Consider the following 21,260-nt stretch of genomic DNA (forward strand, 5'->3'; position numbering starts at 1 on the left):
TGCTCTGCCTGCTGAGAGCGTCCGCCGCTGCATTTTCGTCGCCGGCCAGATGAACTGCCGCAATCGAAATTTCCTGTTGGATGGCCCAGAACCAGAGCTGCATCGTATGCATAGTAGGAGTGACCCCTGCGCCCCCCCTTTTTTTTTTTAGGTAGTGCATGGCCACTGTATTGTCTGTCATAATCGAGACATTCTTCCCCCACACAGATGGCAGAAAAGCCTTCAGGGCTAACCTGACAGCATTCAGCTCTAACAGATTGATGTGGAGTCTGGATTCCGACGGACACCAACGACCGCTGACTGTCAACTCGTTGGCATGAGCTCCTCATCCCGTGAGGGATGTGTCCGTCACAATCGTCACCTCCGGTCAGGGTAGCCAAAATGGTGCTGCCTTCATCAGATTGCCTTCGACGGCCAACCACAGAAGATCCTGGGCAACCGAGGGCGGCACCTGAACGGGATCCGACACCCTGCCGGAGGACTGCGGCCACTGTATCTTGAGAGCCCGCTGCAGAGATCTCATCCGCAGCCTGGCCTCCGGCACCAATAGAATACAGGATGCCATGAGGCCAAGTAACCCCAAGCACTCGAACGCCGGGAGGCTCTGGGCATGTTGAAACTTGTCCACCATCTGCAGAATGTGATGAGCCCTCACCTGGGTAGGTGAACACTGCCCCAGGGATGTATCGAGCACCGCTCCGATGTACTGGAGCCGGAGGGTAGGTGTCAAAGACGACTTCTTTAAGTTGAGGTAGAAGCCCAGCTTGTGAAGGGAGTGGCAGGTGACGGACAGATGATCCAGGACTTGCTCAGGCGAGCGCGCCCTGATCAACCAATCGTACAGGTAGGGGTAGACGTGAAACCCCCCCTTTCCAGAGATACGCTGCCACCACCACCATTAGCTTGGTGAAGACCCTCAGGGCGGAAGTCAATCCGAACGGTAGGACCCAAAACTGAAAATGTGAGTCGCCAACCGCGAACCTCAGATACTTCCTGTGCTTGGGATGAATCTGCACATGAAAGTAAGCATCCTTGAGGTCGAGAGACGCCAACCAATCCTGAAGTTGAAGGGCCTGAAGGACTTGAGAAAGAGTAACCATCTTGAACTTGTCCTTCCTGAGGAGCTTGTTCAAACCACACAAGTCCATGATGGGTCTCAATCTCCCCGTTTTTTTCAGGATCAAAAAATATGGGGAATACCATCCCTTGTTCCTCTCCGCTACAGGCACCAGTTCTATGGCGCCCTTCTCCAGCAGGGATAGGATTTCCTTCAAAGAGCTTCCCCGGTGGATTGTCGTGAGGCCTCTGCCGGAAAGGAAGACAGAAGCCGTGGGCTATGATCTACAGAACCCACACATCTGAAGTAATTGCACGCCATTCTACAAGATGCTGCGCCAGCCTTCCCCGAACCGGCGAACCATGTCCTCATGACAGCGTGGAAGCGGCTGCGGCAGTTCCCGAGGGTAAGGAGGCAACTGCCCGAGCGGCTTTGGCACCTCGAGTACCTTGTTTTCCACCTCTGGTACTTCTACGTTGGCCCCTTTGACTGGCTGCTCCCGTCGATCTACCAAAGGAAGAGTAGTATCGAAAGGAACCTCCCCTCCATTGCTGTCCCTTAGGATGAAAAGGCGGAGGTTGACGTACTGCAGCGCTCAACGACTTCGCTGCAGCTTTGGAGGTCTGCAACCTCTCAAGGATCTCATCAGTCTTGCTGCCAAAAAGATGGATACCATCAAAGTGCATGTTGAGAAGCTGGGACCGCATATCAGGAGCAAACCCCGACTTCCGCAACCACGCAAACCTGCGCATCACGGTGTTTGCCGCCATTGGCCGGCTGACATAGTCCGCCACGTCCAAACCCGACTGAACGGATTCACACATGGCATCCTTGCCATTTTACACGAGGGCTAGAAAGCCATCCCATTCCTCCCCTTCAGGAATATGTTCAGCCGCCAAAGATACACAATTCTACCGAGTGTGAGTGAATCTTGCTAAGGCACAAACGGGAGTGGGCTGCCTTTAAAGCTATCCCCCCCCCCATCAAGAGAGATGGTAGGTTACGCAGAGAAGGGCACAAAGAAAGGCCTCACTGGCTTACAGAGGTCCTTTCTCAGAGTTTCCACCGGCTTCTGGGGCACCTCCGGTAAATTCTTCTCAAAAGGCATCGAGGGCGCCAAGGGAATTGGCGTCGACGTCAAATGAGGCGTTGACAACGGCTTTGAGGCCAGAGCCCCAAGCGTGTCCTTCGACGGGCTCTGCGCCGATGGCGTCGACGTCTTCCTTGGAGCCAGAGCCTCGAGAGCGTCCCTCAACGGACATGGTGCCAACGGCATCAATGCCTTTTTAGAAGGCCTCACAGGCTCCGATGGTCTCGACAGCGTCGAGGACCGGGACCTGGCACGGCTATGGCGATCAACCTTGTCCGATCGGGACCTCGACGGCTCCAGATGATCGTGCCGACCGCCCGAGGCCAAAGGCGTACGTGCGGTGGCTCTAGCGCATTCCGTGCCGGCTTCTCTCGAAGGCGCGGACGGAACGGTGCCCCGCGATTCGAAAATCGCCATCATCTGCTGGCAAAAAGCGTCCCATTCCGCCGGCGATGAACACTTGGTGGGACAAGCAACCCGCCGTCAGGCGGAGTCCTCCGACGAGGACGAGGAAGGCGACTGATGACAGCGATTGCGAGAATGCTTAGAAGAGGCAGAGGAATGGCGGGACCTACTCTGAATCATCGGTCGAAAGCCCAGCGGATTTCGACTTACGGGGTTTAGAAACCCTACCTACCGACAATTTCTTCTTCTGCTCCCGCAAGACTGGCAGTCATCGTTGGCGTGGCTCTCGCCAAGGCACCAGAGGCAGACGTTGTGCGGGTCCGTAATGGACATTTTGGCACTGCAGTCCCAACACTTTTTGAAACCCGAATTCGGAGTAGAATAAGAAGACATTCACAAACTTTCTCAACCGAAGTAGTAGAACCGAGCACGCCGAGATTCCAAGGCAAACACGTTAGTGAAAAAAACGCAACTGATGCTACGGGCACTGTGCGTCCTAGATATAACATCCGGTGACATCGACCCTCGACGGAGGCCCTCGAGGACAGCGTATCAAAGTCATTGACGCAGGACGCCGAAAATTTTTCAGAGGCAGTACAGCTGTGGTGATTACTGTCAGATGTTGAATCCCCTCGAAAAAAAAAATACTGCTCCAGAAAAAAATCAGTGCATACAAAAAGGAAATGCAAAAGGCAAAGAGAAGGCATTATGATGACAGAATCACCAATGCCACCAACACACAAAAAGAAATGTTCAACAACATTAAAGAAATTAGAAACCCACCAGGCCGCGACAACACCCCAAACCTCTCAGAGAAACTTTGCAACGACCTGGCAGACAACTTCAAGAACAAAATAAACATCCGACAAATCATACAAAACAGACCAACCAACCATAACATGCAACCAACAGGACCTAACAGAGTCACAGCACAAACTCCAAAACTTCCCTGAAATATCAGCAGAGGAAGTTGTCTTGTTGGTAAAAAACAGCAAGAAAAGCAGGATCACCCATGGACCCCTGATATCTACAAATCAATTCTCACACAAGGAGCGCCTTCAGAATATTACAGAAACCTCCAAAATCTCTCACTAACAGTAACTGTACCAAGAGCCTTCAAATCAGCATATATCAAACCGCTTTTCAAACCGCTTTTAAAAAACACAAGTGGCGACATAGAAGACCTCTCAAACTACAGGCCGATCTCAAACATTCCCTACCCAGCTAAACTCCTTGAAACATACGTATACAAATTAACCCAAGAACACATAGAAAAGCACCACCTACTAGACCAAGCACAAGTCTGTTTCAGACCAGCAAGAGGAAGAGAAACCGCACTACTATCCATCTGGACCACCTAAAAACAAATGCGGACTCCGACACAACCTCAGCCCTGATTCTGCTCGACCTCTCCACAGCCTCCGACACAGTTAGCCATGACACCCTAACCACAAGACCAGAAGACATAGGCATAACGGACATGGCACTCCTCTGGATTAAAACATACCTAGCAGACAGAACAGAAATCGTATGGCTAAAACCCTTAAAATCCACCCCAAGAGTTAACGACTGGAGTACCACAAGGGTCCTCACTATCACCACTGTACGTCAACATCTACCAGACTCCAGTAATCAGAATCTTCAAAAAATACAACATTACATGCTACAACTACGCAGATGACACTCAAATCATCTACAAAATCGAAGACACTCAAGCCGATCACTCAACCCTAATCGAGTGTCTAAAACAAGTCTTTAACTGGGTGAAAGTCAACAGCTTGAAAATCAACCCAGGAAAGACAGAAATCATGGACTAAGTATCGGACGGCCCAGATCAGGACAGAGAGGCAGAGACGCTCCTGCACCCCTCGTGGGGACAATACAGAAATGTAGCACTGCAGTTGCAGACAGCAACGCCAATTAACCAATCCACTAACAATTTCACCCCTCTGCACACCCCCCTTAAACTTTAACCAAACAACCACAAACCTACAACACAACAATCCACACAAACTTCACTACACAACAAACCACACAGACTCGTACAACAGCACACGAGGACTACCGATCATAAAACATCCCAAGCGCAGCCAACGGACCCACCAGGCTGAAGCCACCAACAGCACATCACTGCTCTCTTGCGTATTTCCAGCTTATTCCCACTAACTCCCTCCTCTCTTCCCCTTTCTTTCAGAGCCACCAGAGAGCTAGGGGACCACTCCGGTGGTGATAGTGTGCGGTACAAATATCCTTTAACATTAACATAACAAGAACATCCCCATCCCTGGTGCAACAATTTCCCGCCTATCCCAGAGGGAACTTGGAGTTTGAAGTAGTTTGTTAACAAGCACACTGTCATTTTGTACTCTGGAGATCACTGAGTGCTAGAGCAGTTCCACTTCCGCCTCTTCTTTAATGAGCCAACTAGACAGTGTGCCATCGCCCAAGGAAGCACGCTTCAGACGAATGGCTGCACATTTGCGTCGACGCTTGGGCAAATTACGCAAAGCATTCCCGGACGTTAGCGTAGAGTTCAATTGGGAATGTGCCATGGACTGCTCACTTGGTATCGGGACTGTTCCTTGCTCATTTTCAGGTCCTTTTTTGTAGTTGTTCCAACAGCAGCGCTGCTTGTGCGTGGGATATTTCTCAGGGGATTGAACCGAGGTCTCCAAGGATACCTTATCCTGGTCCAAGCCTAGTGAGGGGGTATGTATATAAGCTCATTAATCGAAACCACTTCCGTCCCCTTTTGTGGACCAGCCTAATCGGCATCACCCATCTTCTGGATCACCTCCATGCAGTCAGCCACCCCTTCCTGTAATAGTAACATTTGCTCTGCCTGTTTAAGAACTTCATTGTGGGTACAACCACAGAATTTAAGTAGTATTTTAACTGCAAAGTTTAAAACGGCCATGACACTCCCGCTTTTAGCTCGGTTATCTGCGCCTTTGAATCCATGCACATGGTTCCAACATCCGTTTCACCCAAGTGGCCTTGGCCTGGATCCTCACCATTCTCCACATTTTCCAAAATGTACGGAGTAGGAGAAGTGAACAATGTTGGGGTAGTTTACAGCATGTCTCCCTGGATTTGCCCTGCTTCTTCCACCTTCACTATTGAAGGAGAGCTGACAATCCTAGAGTGAGATCTAGGTGCTTTCAACAGGACCCTTGGTGTCAAAGCCGTGGGAGGGGAGGTAAAATGTCCACTTGATCGCTGTCACCAATAAGGTTTAATGCATTCCCTGATACTATTTCACCCAAGCCACCAATCACCCCACCAGAACACATAGCCGTAACAGGGAGTTATTATCCATCTCCCCAAATGAAGAATCTATCGAGGCTCCTATGGGACCGGCTCCTGTATATCTGTTCAATCGGAGTGCTTCGATGTAGGGGTCTGTTGGAATTCTGGTGGTTTTTGCACTTTGAGGGGGAAATACTTTGTAATTGGTCCTTTACAAGCAGTTGGGTGGTTAACCCACTCTTCACAGGATCCCCCCCCTTCTCGCATCATCAGCATTTCCTTGCTGACTATCAGCATTTGTCGGGGAACCCGTCAAACCCACTCTTTTGTTCCAGTAGGGTTTGACTGTTTTTGGATTTGTACAGATTGTACACGCGCCGTTTATACGGGGCTTTTGCTGGCATGACTGCCCCAATCCGCGCTGCGTCCTGCAGCTGCCCTCCCCCTCCTTCCCCGGCGGATCAATTCAACTGACAAGGGAGCCAAGGAAAACATTGTCACTTGCCACCTCCGCCCCCCTTATAACCACCTCCGCTTTAAAGGTATGGTCTAGTAAAACATTTTATTTAAAAAATAGATAGGCAACATAAATAAAAAAATACTAGCATTCTCTTTTTTAAAACTTCCTATGTAAAATTTTGAGGTATTCAAGCTGGGAGCACCGGAGACCCAAAGTGATAGCCGCAGCAGGCCAAACACAATGCGGTTGTGTTGGAAAACGCTGCAGTTTTTCTTTCCGAGTTTCTCAGGCTCCTCCGAGCCGGAGGAGCCTGAGAAACTTGGAAAGAAAAACCACAGTATTTTCCAACACAATAACGTTGTATTTATGTTTTTGGTCGCTTCAAAAGCGACCGCAAACATAAATACACGTTTTTAAAGCTGCGGTTTTATTTCTAAGTTTTCCGGGCTCCTCCAGCCCGGAAAACTTAAAAAAAAAAACCACAGCTAGTGCTTATTTTTTTAAAAAATAAATAGCACTTACCGAGATTCAGCTGCAGCTTTCCTGCTCTGGTCTCTGGTCCCCGTCCTCCGCGTACAGCACTAATGAAGGGAAAGCCACCCAGCGGTAGCTTTTGTTTACTACAGCTGGCTGGCTTTTCCTTCATTAGTGCCGCAAAAGCAAAAGCCAGCACAGGAGGCCATCCATTTCACAAAATGGATGCGCCCATGTGCTTGCTTTTGCAAATTTTGAGCTTGAATAGCTAAAAATTTTACATAGGAAGTTTTAAAAAAGAGAATGCTAGTATTTTTTTTTATGTTGCCTATTTTTTTAAATAAAAGTTTTTACTAGACCATGCCTTTAAGGCTGCGTTTTATCACGGTTGCTGGCGGCAGGCTTATGGGGGAAAAGGGGACACCAAATAGACAGGATGGGAGTTTGTTAAAAATGAGCACTGCGTCTAATTGAAGATCCATGAGGCTTTACCTTTCAACTGGCGTCGATGTCACTTCTTCCAGAGAACCCTTCAAACTATGTGCTGCAGGCTCTGGCAAAACGGCCTAAACACAAGTGCCACACCCACAAGCACGAAACACTGCAACACACCACTGCACTCCGCGGTGTGTGGGGCTTTAGTAGGAGGAGTCACAAGATCAGCCGGTACCACTGTAAAGAGACTCCAGACACGAGTAAAATGCATGCCAAACAGAACGCCAAGCCCAATAGTCCAAACACTGGGAAATGATTTTGACCCCCTCGCCCAAATTGCAGGTGTCCCATTCCTTGAGGCCCTTGGAATCCCTGCCCTGGAGGTGATGGCCCATAATTAAATCCCATTCCAGGCAGTTCCTGCTTTCCCTTTGTGAACTGCATCCACCTCCAGCAATACCAGCACTGTGATGTTCCCAATCCTCCTCCTTGGGGCCCTGTCCGGCCCCATCCCCCTAAAGCCTCCTGCTCTTGCTCCTCAAAACCCTCCTCTTCCCCTTGGTGCTTCTTCATGCTGCCACTGTGGGTTGGGGCACCGTCTCCCCCACCCCAATGTTCATGTCCATGTCCTTCGGCCAATAGTGCTGCAATTGTGGCATTTAAAATCTGTTGAGTAACTTCTGTCTTTTCCAACTGAGCCGGTGCCGTCAACAGTGCTTGGATGACAACCTTATCTAGTTTCTTTTCTACTGGTTTTGCCTCGTCAGTTTGCCGCTTCTGGGCGGTCTCTCTGTCCCACTCCTTGATTCTCTTACAATGGTGGACTATTACATTTTTATCTCAGCCCACCCCTCTGGCATCAACTCCCACAATTGTATCTAGTGCCTTCTGGACCTCTTTTGGTAAAGTAGAAAAATTGTACCGAATGGTCCCATTGCCCTCCTTTCTCTACTCTCCACATTTCCTGTAACTTAAGAATAAACCTCACTGGGTCTTCATCATCACCCATTGTGCACTGCATTAAAGAATGTAAGTCAGGGGTATCGTCAGGTATACCTGGGTACATCTTCCATAGGGCACCCCATAACCTTGCCCTTACTTCATTAAAGGCTGCTCCATCATGTTACTTTATTTGCAAGAATTAGCCCAGGGTACCCAGCCCTTACCCATATGTCCCCAGCCTAGTCTTCAACAATGGCGACTAGTAAACTCTTAAGGTCTCCCAGTGCTAAAGCCACCCCTGCTGTTTGTTTCTGAAATTCATAGATCCATTTACAGACTCCGGCTGTAAGCTGGGGGAGAGATTTAAGAAAATTATTTTTGTCATTTGAGGCCATGGCACAGACTGTGTTATCCCTACTCCTTTATGTATAAGAGGCATCTGCGTGTATTTTGTTTTCAACCCATTTTCTAGTATTATTCTGATCTTGTACTACCACCGTTAAATCTGGTCTACTCCTTGGTCTATCCCTTCTCATTGATCTTGTAGTGGGGAAGGGTTTCTTGCCGCTTCCTCTCCTTGATCCCTTTCTTGCCCGTCCTCTTAATTATTTCTGCCACCTTGATCTTCCCATTCATTTTCCCTTGCTGGTTCGACTTCTTGTCCCAGGACCTTCCATACCCTCTCCCCATCATCATTTTAGACACAAACATTTCTTATTGCCCCAGGGTTGAATCTAACCAAAAAATCTCCTGACTTCCAATCCCCTATTTTCGGCACTGGTTCCCTTATTTCTGGTGGTACTTCTTCAGGTTCTTATAACCTGACCAACCTTTCCCACAATGCTCTTAACTCGTTGTTTATATCTGCTTGTGAACCTCCTGGGTACACGGATTCTATGGGCATGTCAGCGATTGTGGATGGTTTATATGGAGGTGGAGGTGCAAAAGCTCTTGAATCTCCCCCCCCCCTCCCGCAGCTGCGGATCCCGATAATACTGTTGTCGACAATTTCTCTATCACTGGAGGCTTATAGACTGGATTTGTATACACTACTGCAGGTTTAGGCGTTAAGGGGTATATCACCTTACATTGGATTTCTTTTTTATTTTCCTGATCTTCCATATCCTCGAATAATCGCAAGAGATCTAAAATCTATTTTCTTTATTGAAACTTCCTTCCCTTATGTTTTGCTGCTAAAAAGATGGACATTGTTTCTAGCGTGTTTCTGTTATGGGAGCCCTTCTCTGGCCAGGAGCAGGGCAATCCCCCTTCCTTTGTTTCCAACACCTATCGTTTATGATATTTTTCTATCCAGTCACAATACAGTGGCAGAGCCCTATGCATGTGTCTAATTGGGGTTTCTTCCCCCATACTTATATTGCACGTCCCTTATGTTTTACTTGGACCTTACTGCTATGGTGCGCACACTGCTGCTTGTTACACAAAAATACAGATCACCCACTTTTTTCCCATACTGCTTTTCCCCCAACTTTTTCACACATACACACAGCGATTCATCCACCTTCCTTCCTTTTTTACCCCAAAAGACAGCAAGAGAAAATATACAAATATAATTGACTTAAATCCAGCCCCATGTCTTCTATCGAGCCACTCATTTTTTAATTACATCCTCATAGTACCACCTTTTCTGCAATTTTCCTTACTTGCAGAGGATCCCACTGCTTTTATCATAAAAGAATTCTGCATGTCACTACCTTCTCAACCTATTATGGCTGATGCTCCTGTGCCTCTCTTTATACGCTGAGGCTCCCTTTCATCTCAGTCTTTATACGCTGAGGCTCCCTTCCTCCATTATAAAAAGTTGAAAAACAGAAATACGTGAACATTTCAATACATAATCCACCTCCTATCCAATCTATACTGTAACACATCACCAACGGTCCTACTCAATCTAGGTCAGTGACCTCGTACTTCATCCATTCACCTCACATTGTCATACATACATGTCACTTTGTCATCTCCTACAAGAGTCTACTTACATGTGCGTGTTCCCTCGAGTTTCCCTCTGTTACGGGGTCCCAATACAGGCCTGTCCTCTCTGGAGCCACGCCCCGGTTCAGTGAGCAGAGGATTTCTTTTAAAAAAGGCTCCTTCTAAAACCACTCAGGAAACAGGTGTTTTTTGAATTGGGGGACTGGTTGCTGTAGGTGGGCGTGACTCTTTACTGGCGAAAGTGGCCTGGGACCTTTTCGCAAAGTACAGGGAGAGGAACTGGGATCACGTTGGGATAGTCACCACTTGTAAGGCTGTCCCTAATTTACGCTCATACCAGAATACAGGCAAAAAGCTGATCTTGTAAGTATAACAAGTTTAATCTTACAAAATGAGGATGGTAGCAAAGGACTCTGCTGCCTGAACGGTCTTCTCCTGTCCCTCTTTCGTTCCTTCCTGCCAAAGTGGTGCCAGGCAGGGGTTTATATAGGCCTGGCTTGCTGTAGTGGCATCACCGGACATGGACCATGGCTTCACCACAATCCGGCCTTTTATCATAATAGGGATGCTCCAAAGCCTACTTTCTTCGTTGTCAGCGGTTTTGTCAGAGCATGCTGTTCTACATTTGGATAGCTCTGCACGAACACACTGGCTTATGCTTTCGTCCTGTGCAAAACAGTGCAGCTCTGAAGACTTTTACAAACCTTGAGGCCTAACTCAAGGGAAAAACGAAAACATTTTTATAAACAATATTCATTCATTTTATCCCCATTTCACTCCTCCTGCTAACGTTATCTGGGCCCTGTAGTCTCATTCACATTTTATTGTTATAATCTGTCCCTCCTTTCCTATCACTCTCTGGCCGGCCTCTCTTGGCCCGCCTCCTGCTCCCACCTGTGAGGCTAAAAACCTTGGGGTCATCTTCCATGCCACACCCTCCTTCTCCCCTCACATCTCCGACGTCTCCAAGAAGTCACACTACCAGCTGCACCTCCTCAGAGGTATTCTTCCTTTCATCTCCTTCCCCCAGAAGCTCACAGTCTCCAGAGCTCTGGTTCTCTCTAGGCTGGACTACTGTAACAGCCTCTTTCTAAATCTGCCTGCTTCTACTCCCTGCAACTCATCCAGAACAGGACTGTGAGACTTGTCCTTGGCCTCAAGCCCAGGGATCGTATCTCTCCAGGACTGAAATCCCTGCACTGGCTCCTAGTGGCTGCGTGGATTAAGTTCAAAACCCTCTACATTGCTCACAAGGCCTTCTGGGGCCTCAATACCTTCCCTCTCTCTTCCTAAATATCTTCCTTGTCGAGCTCTTCGCTCACCCGCCTCCAACTCCCTCAGGGTCTGGCGCTTTTCCAATCAACGAGTTGATGGTAGATCTTTCTTCGGCTGGGGATTCCCTCTGAACAGCCTCCCTGAAACGAGGAGAATCCTCTCCGGTTCCGGAATCACCTCAAAACCTCTCTCTTTGCTTCCGGTTTTTCCTCTCCCCTCCTGAATTCCTGGCTATACTGAAACTGCACTGGCTACCTGGCCACCCTCTGATCTCGGGCCCAGGTCCCCTCCCACCCCGTACTTGGTGACAGCCTTCTGTATCCCTGCAGTCCCACTTCCAGCACTCGACACCCGGTGTTTACACTTACCCATGCACTTGCCACCAGCTGGCGGTATCTTTACCTATTGTTATTTTAGTATCCCATGTACTGCACTGTTCCCCTCCCCCCCCCCTTCCCATGCACTTGTGCGATCTGAATGACACCTGGCCTAGTAGGATCGTGTCTTTGTCCTCCCTTCGTTCCCCCTCCCTTGCTTCGACGAGCCTTGAAACACTTATATGGCATTTATAACGCGCCTATACACATCATATATCATATTATTCTGCATTTTGTCACACAGAACATGTAATTCCTATTTTTAACCTGCATGGACCCTTGACGGGCAGGAGACAGCTGGAGAGTCAGTTTGTGTGATGCCAGTGCTTGGCCACAGTGACGAACACTGCATGAGCACCTTCAGTCAATTTTTAGAATCCCACAGGCCACATACTAAATTTTACAATGTCTAGGATCTGACATTACAAATCTATTCAGCTAATAATGAATTGTGCCTTATATTTAAACAATAACTGCCTTCTTCAGTGCCTGCCCATGTCTGTGTATGTGATTATATTTGCATGAGAGCCTTCCCAGTGCCCCTCCTCCCCCCTAGTCCATTAAAGTGCCTAAAAGAGGTCTTGCCCAACTCTAAAGCACTTGGGGGTTCGGGAGGACCCTGGTTCCTTCCCAACAAAACTCCTTACTGTGGCCCAGTTCTGCTGGTAATACTAAGGCAAGCATGTGTGTGGAAATGTGTTGGTGGAAGCAGGGGGCATGTGCCTATGTGTTTATAGTTTCCTATTTTCTGTTGGGAGTTTTTTGTACTCTTTATGCCCACGTCGCAGTCCCTTTGCTTGAAATTTGAGGAATGGCATCTATGGAGCATGATAGGTACAAACTATGCACCAATTATTATCTCAACCGCACATACAAGGTCCCTGATTACCCGGCATACCATGTCCGTAAAAAATAGACTGTATGCTTTGATGTATCAAAAAGACAATGTAAATGTATTCAAAACAATATATATTCAATGTAAAAACATAAATTGACCCAAAACACAGAATCCAAAAACGAATACCTAAAAAAAATAGTCTAAAAGATCCTAACACGATTAGACAGACACAAATGACAATACACTAATATATTCAACATTCTAAATGTGTCGTAAAAATGATTCCCGACATGTTTCTGTTCTTCCAATTCCTCAAAGGGTGAACATTCTTTAGGGGAAACTTCTGTAAAAAATGTAGACTGCTTCAACACTGTGTAAAGGGGGTAATTTCACACATCACTGTGTTCTGTGTTTTGGGTCAATTTACATTGAATATATATTTTTTTGAATACATTTACATTATGTTTTTTTGATACATCAAAGCAGTGTATTTTTTACAGACGTAGTATGCCGGGTAATCAGGGACCTTGGATGTGTGGTTGAGATAATTGGTGCATAGTTTGGACCCATCTCCTTTATAGAATTACATATATTTCCCCTGCTGGTGGAGGTAGATGTGTTAGGTATGTATAACAATTTATTTTTAAAAATATATTTTATTGTTTTCATAACATGAGATAATAGAACTGGTATCAATGGTTATAGATCAAGCATATCAAAAATAAAGCCCCAAATCCCCCTGCCCCCTCCTCCAAGACCATGGTTAGTTCATTGTTTCTCTCGAGTCCGTGCCCAAGTCTGGGTCGCCTTCTCCATCCGGCTCACTATCCTGCAACTCAGGATGGAGCAGAGGTACTGTCAAGGCCACCCAACGATGTAGCTCCTCGCTAGAGTCTAGTCTCTGCACTTGGATCGCCGTCTCCAATGCCGCGGTTTCAGCTGTAATCCACTTCGAGAGATCTCCCCACCACAGGGGCATAAGCGGCCCTCTGGGGCTTTTCCACCCACTGGCTATGCGTCTTTTAGCCGTTATATATATAAGGTCTCTGAGCTTGTTTAGGGGTTTATTCTTCCTGCTTTGCCTATACCTGCCCAGGATGCATGCCGAGGGTTTGTCCACTTCAATTTCAATGTCTGCACCGGCCACTCTTCCCTTCACTTGTGACCAAAACTCCCTAATCACTGGGCATCCCCAGAACATGTGGGTCATACCAACCCTGGGCTCCCTGCATTTGGGGCATAATTGGGTGCCAGCGCCGGTGAATCTTGATATAACTTCCGGGGTGAGGTGCGCTCTGTTAATGATATACAGTTGGATGAGCTGTAAGCGGGAATTTCGGGAGATTTTTTTTTATGGTAGCAAGTTATATCACCCCAATCTTTGTCTTCAAAAACAAGGCTTAATTCCGTGTCCCATTTGTTCCTGCATTTGAGGTCGTCCTTGGTGGAGCCCCACAGTAGGGCCTCGTAGATTTAAAAAACATCTATGGATCATGATTCAGGGCAGTATTCTAGCTTATAAATCAAAGCAATAATGCCACTAGCAAGCGCCAAATTATTTAATTGATAAACATTTCTCTTATTTAATTCCTATTTATTACTCACCAATAATTGAGTGCAATTTATTCGATCAGAGCTCATATCAGTGCAAATGCATTAGAGCAAACAGAAAAGCAGTAATTCCACACAGAAATAAGTATGCAAATAATGGAAGATTGGCTGTTTGTAGTTCTACATGAAAGACAAAAAAAAAAGAAAGCGATGCCAGTATTGCCACTGTAAGGACACCAATCATGATGGCGTTTTGCCGAAATATTTCCAGTATTTGACCTAATATGAACACACTTCTACAAATATTTCCATCATTTACCACTGTAATGCACACCTGTGATGGCTTTGCCACAAAATGCCAGTGCTTGTCCCTAAGCGTACACAGACTTGAGAAAGATGCCCCAACATACCTGTATTTGGTTATGCAAGAATATGCAATGTACTTGCATTCCTCTCTCATAGGTTGCAAATTGGTCATGGTGTCTGCAATTATCGACTAGCAAGAGTTGCCCAACAAATACACAGGGTACATTTTGTTGAGTGTCTATTAGCGAGACACAAAGCGCCCTAGCAGCACACCCCATCTAAGGAGCAGTTTTTAAAGACTACCAGGTCTCAAACTCCGCCCATTTAAAGCCCCCCCCCCGCTGTGTCTACTTCCTCTTAATTACAAACCAGTAAATACAAACCTTCACTTTTACAATAATTCTGCTAATTCTGACACTTATCACAACAGGCGCGAGCAGCAATTTCTAGACAGACTCCTCAGCTCGGGACTGCTTTTTAACATTTGTATCCCTCAGCCTATAGGATTAAATAATAACTGACAGGGCCGGTCTTAGACCAGTTTGCACCCCAGGCGGGAAGCATTGTTGGTGCCCCGCCCAAAATGTTGGGAGAGGTGCTAACTTCAGAGACGATATGGGGGGGGGGGGGGGGGGGAACTTACTTGAGTGGGGGAATCTAACTTCTTTACAAATTCTAATGCAAATATTCTAGTGCAGCGTCAATGTTACAATCAGTTAACTCTCCCCTTCATGTCTGAAACCACACACTTAAGCACTGCTGTGAGAATGAACGGTCTCCTGCCCCTACTCTTCCAATCACTCACCTGACATGCAAGTACAAACACCCATCCGATTTCAATTGCCTAAACATGTATGCATACAAATGCGTGCGCAAAACAAACATGTTTACATTAGTTATTGCCGGGCATTTGTTAACTGTGCAGCCACCAGCACTGTTTATTGTCTGTGTCCTGTTGTGTCCTACTACAGCTCGGTTCTTACTAAACATGATGAACGGAAGAGGGGTGATTGCTGGAGTCTGAAATGTCTTAGTAAGATAAGGAGAGGCGGTCATTGGGTTTTGTGTGTTTTGCTTAGGGTTCCAGGTGTCAGATCTGTATCACTGAAGCTGATCCGGGGTATTTGCCTGGGCTTTGCTTGATTCACTTGAGGTGGGCAGTCTAACTGGTACCTGTCCCCTCCCCATGCCTCCATTATCCCCACCCTCTCATAAGTGTCTGACCTGGCGCTTCTCCAGTGCCTGCATGCGCTTCGGTGTGTGACCAGGTGCAACACAATGATGGGTGCAGCTTTGTGTCTATGTGTGCCCTGTGCAGTCTCTTAGCAAACAGCAGCAACATGAGGAAGCCTGGTCTGCGGCACCTTTGTGACAGCTTGCAGAGTGCTTAGGAAGCGAGTCACACAATATATAAGCGTATGTGGGCGCTGTATCACTTCTCTGCAGGGCCCTTTTAGCCTGCAGACATTCACTGATATTCAAGTTGATTGCATTATTTCAGTGACAACATGGATGGTGAGGCTGAAACGTGTAAATAATAGACTTCTAAAACAGATTGTTGTTTCTGCGGTCGCATCCCAACCTTACAATGTTGTATTTCAGTGTAACACTACATTCCGAACGCCAATTCCTCTATAGGGTTTACAGTGGTTGCACAATATTAATATAAAAAATAAGCTATTTTAGGTTATTTTACACTCATAATTTTGGAAATAAAACACTTGATGTTTATAAATTGCTGCGCTTGTGCTACACCCACAGCATAGCAAAGAAAGGGCTGTTCATGTCTGCGTTAAAGTGTACTTAAAATGATGACGATGGTGTTGTTGGGGTCAGACTGGCGCCCTCTAGAGCCTGGCACCTCAGGCAGCCGCCTGCACTGCCTGATGCAAAGACCAGCCCTAATAACTGATTTGACTGGGAGAAAGGTTTTCCACAACTGCAGGATATAAATAGTGCAGATCATCACATAAAGCAAAATAGCCTTGCCGTTGGTACATACAAAAGAGAGGGTGCTGACATACATATGAGGACAGGACTCCCTGCATGGAAAGAAAAATAGAGTGACACAATCCCATTTCCAAGTCTTATGGGGAGTCCTGTACAATGTCGGGTAAAGAACTTCACAAATGTGTGTTTTATTTATTTCTATAGCGCACCTTAACCTGCAAGTATCTGGGCGCATTGGCAAAAATTACAAATGTTACAGCTATGCAGTAAGTCAGAATACAGTACTTACAGTATGTACAATCAGATAGTGATAACAGCAACAGGTTACAATACAGGCTCTGTACAGTCCTATGTACCGTCGCAAGTTCACATTATAAGATGCAGGGCAGAGGATCCAAAATGGATGGGAGCTGGACGGTGGGAGTAATGACAGTGTTGTCAAACTAACCTTTTCAATCAAATGACAGCACTATGCCTTTCAACAACAATCAGATATTCATTCAAATAATATGCAGTGCAAAGCCCCATGATTCATTAACCTGTTATTTTTCCAACCTTGTGGTTCCCCTACTTCATAAAACACTACTATTGGGGTTATGACAGACTAACAGTTTTGAACTACACAAAATGCACTAATGTTTACCAAACAACTTCATATCAATTTTGAAGCACTTGCGATCAGATTTTGTGATGTTAGAAGAATCATGTGTCTTTGTTTTCTGAAACTTCACTTTCATGCCAATAGAAAATAAAACAATTACCTGAAAAGAGAACTGGCGGTACTTCAAATATTCTGCAAGAATGTCAAGCATTCGCACCATCTGAGAGAAGATAAGGACTCTGTTGCCTCTTTCTCGTAGACGAACAAGCAGCTTATCAAGAAGAATGAGTTTCCCGCTACTACGGATTAAAAGCTTTAGAATAGAAAAAAAATATATATATAGTATTTTGAGATGATCTAACTTTTATAAATAAACATATGTCTTGTTTCTAATGCACAGTAGGTTACAACACGTGTTACCATCCCTGATAAAACTAACATAAGATGTACCTTAATTGTCTTAAACCATCTTACTACATTCATAAATATGTTAAATAAACCCTTCCTAAAGTGGAACGGTGTTAAAATGGGATTTCCAAAATCAGCCCTTGATGGGAAGGTTTTGGGAAGCCACACTCTTTATGGTAAACAGGGAATAAGCAGAGTTTAGTCAAAACCCAATCAACGGAAGGTAGCTGAGCAGGCAAGGCTTAGTCTCGAGAACATTGTACGTGGTCTAGGTATGCAATAAATCCACATAGAGCAACATCAATAATCCAGTTAAGAAATAGTATATAAAAATAGTTATTTATTTGGTATTTAGTTTCAAACTTAGCATATAAAAACAAGTGAGTATCGTCACAAAATCGTAAACAAATATATGCAAATTCACCATTAGGTGAATTGGATATGATTCAATTACCAGTGTAATACAGGTGAGTAGTTGGACACAAGGGAAACTAGGCAGAACTAACAAGAGAACACACCGCTCATCCTTAAATGTCCAGCCTTAAGATGTTATGGGCCATTGTGCCCAAAAGTCACAAACTCCAGAGTATAGCTTCTTCAGGTTAGTATTTCAAAATGATACAGCGGGCTGTGGTGGTGCTTTTAGAAGGATTTCAGTTAGATGCGTATTTAGTAAAGTTCAGGTAAGGACTCAACTCAACCCTAATCAGTACGCTAGGCCTAGGAAAGGATCCTTAACCTGGGTCCTACCACCACCACAGGTCAGAGTGAGTTAGTGTCAGGACTTTAAGCTCAATCTTAGCCTCTGGAGCACAGGGGGAGATAGACACATGCATGTTAATTTACCACCATGACTGATTCTTCCAGATACCACTGCAGGACTTCCAGAATCGGTTAGGGGCAGGAGTTGGTTTGGGCAAAGACGGCCCAGAATTCACAGGTGCAGAAGTCACTTTCTGTGTGGGAAGTCTGTCACGTAGCACAGAAAACTGCTCCAGTCAGCTTCCAGTAGACCCAATAAGACGAAAGACTACTTGTTAGGCAAGATTGTATGCACTACAACAAGCCTGACCTCTGCAATTAGAACCCAACCTTTGGTATAAGTCTATTCTACACAGGTTGGTTGTGTGATTGAGCAGCCAGGCTTATCTCCAGAGGGCTCAATGTGAGCAGTAAGGTTTTTACACAGATTCACAGTGACAAGTATTCAAATAAACTCTTACACAAGGTTTTTCGATTAAACAATTATTGATTTATTTAACAGTCAGTTTGATTAAGCCTCTTTCAGAAGGGGCAATATAATAGTAATACACATACACACTCCAAAATACACACACTAAATTTTTCTAAATCAATAAGTACCCTTATGGGATGGCACACAGACACTTCCTACACCCTGCGGTGACTTTAGTAACTAGGACACTGTGGACATTAACGTATCACTGTTAGCATTTAGAATCAGACTTAAGAGTGTGTCAAAGAGAAAGGTTAATAGAATAAAACAAGAGATCTCACAAATATTTCTGAAAGTAGGTAAGTACATTTGAAAACCTCCCAATGCAAAGTTAGTTAACCCCTTCATGGAAGGACCACCAACCACAATGTCAGAGGTAAGAAGAGTCATTCACTGAGCCAGGCTAGGTCAAAGTCAATGGACAAAAGTCTAGGTAAGCTGAAGCACTTCTCAGAGGTAGGTAAAAGTCTTGCACAATCTTTTAGAAATCTTTGTAGAAAAGATATCAAAGTAGTGCCACTAGCTGTTTAGGCTTGTGAAGTAAAGAAGCTGTTAGCAACTCTACAGAGCAATCAAGACAGGTCCCCGCAGAGAACAAGCAAGGTTACACGACAAGAGGTAAGTTCTTAGACTGTACAGTACCGTTGGTTAGAAGAAAAGTGCTTGAGCTGGCTTCTGTTCCTGTGCAGCTCTACATATCCCTTGTTCCTGGGCCTCAGTCATGGGGACAAGAGGGAGGACGTCTGGAGGACTACTGCACTGCAAAGGGACAGTCGGCGATAGAAAAAGGACCAACTTATATTCAGTGGCACTTTGAGGTTTCAGCTCCTCACGTCTAAGCAAGAAGCACCACTGCGGACTCTTGGCTGTTGAGATGGGCTTTTCTTGCATCTGGGGTCCAGCACTTTGTAGAGGTCGCTCAGGCTCAGTCAGTCCTGCTTCCTGGGAGTACAGAGGATCTTCCTGGAGCTCTTGCTCAACTTAAAAGCAACGCACACGATCTGGTGATCCTCTCCCTGGCTATTCGCTTCCAGCAGCAACTGCAGTGGAATTTCAGCCAGCTCTGAGAGGATGTCCAGGTTGCTTACTTTGGAGTTAATTGGTCCCATCAACTCAAGGGAAGAAGTCGTTCTTACAGGGCTTCTCTAGGTCAAAACGAATTTGGAGTTTCAGTACAGCAGCAGGGCTTCACCGGGCAACCCAACGGACCAGTAGCTGCAGCAGGCGTCGTCTTCAAGTTCTTTCTTTCGGATTCCTTCGTCCAGTGGTTGAGTCTACCTTCCAAGCCAAAAAGCCTCGCCTTTAATGCAGGTTTCTCCCATTCATTCCAATCAAGCTGTCAGTCACCCAGAAGGGTGGTTGTCCATGCCGGACAGCCAGCCGGCCAATTCCCCAAGAGTGCATTCCTGCCTCCTAGGAGACTAAGCACAGGGAGTTTCGGGCACCTCTGTCGCTTCCTGCCCCCGCCTGACACCATAGAGCCAGAGACAGGCTTCACTTGTGAATCTCGCCAAAGGCAACGCGAACAAAGGGACCAAACCTGGTTTGGTGCGCAGAGTAAATCTCAAGAAGGACCTTTCCACAAAGAAATGGTGAAAAAAGAAGACCAGGCCATTTTGACAAAAATGGCACCTTTGGGTGCTTTACTGCAGCTGCAAAAGCAGCCCGGGGTAAATGCACACCACTGCCACCAACCATTCATCGAGGAAAGGGTAACAAAAATGTTACATGAGAAGATAGACAAAGGGGATACTAAGTAACCCCTCCAGCACCCTATTGCAAGATAGTATGTGCTTTTTCTAGAAAGTTATACATGTAAGTGAAGTCAATTTCACTTCACTGCTCTTGGAAACAGTTTATCCAAGAGAAGGTACTTAAACTTTGGGGAAATCTGAAGACTTCCCTGTGTCACTGCACTGAAGGTGCTGTGTGACAAAGTAAAAGATAATCCCTATGGAGTTTGACAGACTCCATAACCAGAAGAAACAGAGGTCAAAACACATTAAAAATATGAGAGAGTGGGGAAAAAGGGTCTCTCACTCTCTCCAGGTTAACATTTCAAGTCCTCAAAATCCAGCAAAGTTGCGGGGGGTCTCTAAGGTAGAGAAGAATTAGCACATTTCGGAGAATTCTCCCTAACACTACTTCTGCGATGCAGACCGCCTCAGGATACCTCACAGGACTGAAGGAGTGTTCCAATAAAGGTTGCAGGCAGCGACTAGCAATCGTACAGTGGGGAACACAGACGCAGCTCCAGCACAGCTTTCCTTGAAATGGGACGGCGACTTCTAGCATAAACTGAAGCTAGCAAAGTTACGGAACGACAACGGCAGTCAGTGTACCGGTTGGTCAAGGGACACTTCCGAAGGGGGTTGAGACTGGTTGTTCCGACCTGTCCAGGGGTCAAAGCACCAATAAGGATCTTCTGAGATCAAATAGAGGAGTAGGGCTTCACCAGGCCCATCACTGGGGTTGATGCTCGTCAGCTGCAGGGTTCGTCAGCAGACTACTCTTCTTCGTAAATGTCTTGGTTTCAATGATGATCTGATTAACAGTTGCAGGAGCCCTCCTTTTATCCAAGATTCATGCTGGGGGCAAGCCTGAAGACAACCAATGGTAAGGATCTGCAACATTCAAACTGCCCAGGGTTGTCTA

At 46.1% G+C, this 21,260-nt stretch overlaps 1 protein-coding gene across 1 annotated transcript in view; it reads right to left on the minus strand.

Annotated features, from left to right (window-relative positions):
• The window catches only part of CHD1 (chromodomain helicase DNA binding protein 1), a 2,212,767-nt gene that overhangs the window by 1,260,624 nt on the left and 930,883 nt on the right, over window positions 1-21,260 (minus strand). The window contains exon 17 of the mRNA XM_069625454.1: window positions 17,124-17,276. Coding sequence (XP_069481555.1) covers window positions 17,124-17,276 — 153 coding nt within the window. The remainder of the gene's footprint in view (window positions 1-17,123; window positions 17,277-21,260) is intronic.

Source organism: Ambystoma mexicanum, chromosome 6p (assembly GCF_040938575.1).
Source record: "Ambystoma mexicanum isolate Mex_15411 chromosome 6p, UKY_AmexF1_1, whole genome shotgun sequence".
Classification (NCBI taxonomy): Eukaryota; Metazoa; Chordata; class Amphibia; order Caudata; family Ambystomatidae; genus Ambystoma; species Ambystoma mexicanum.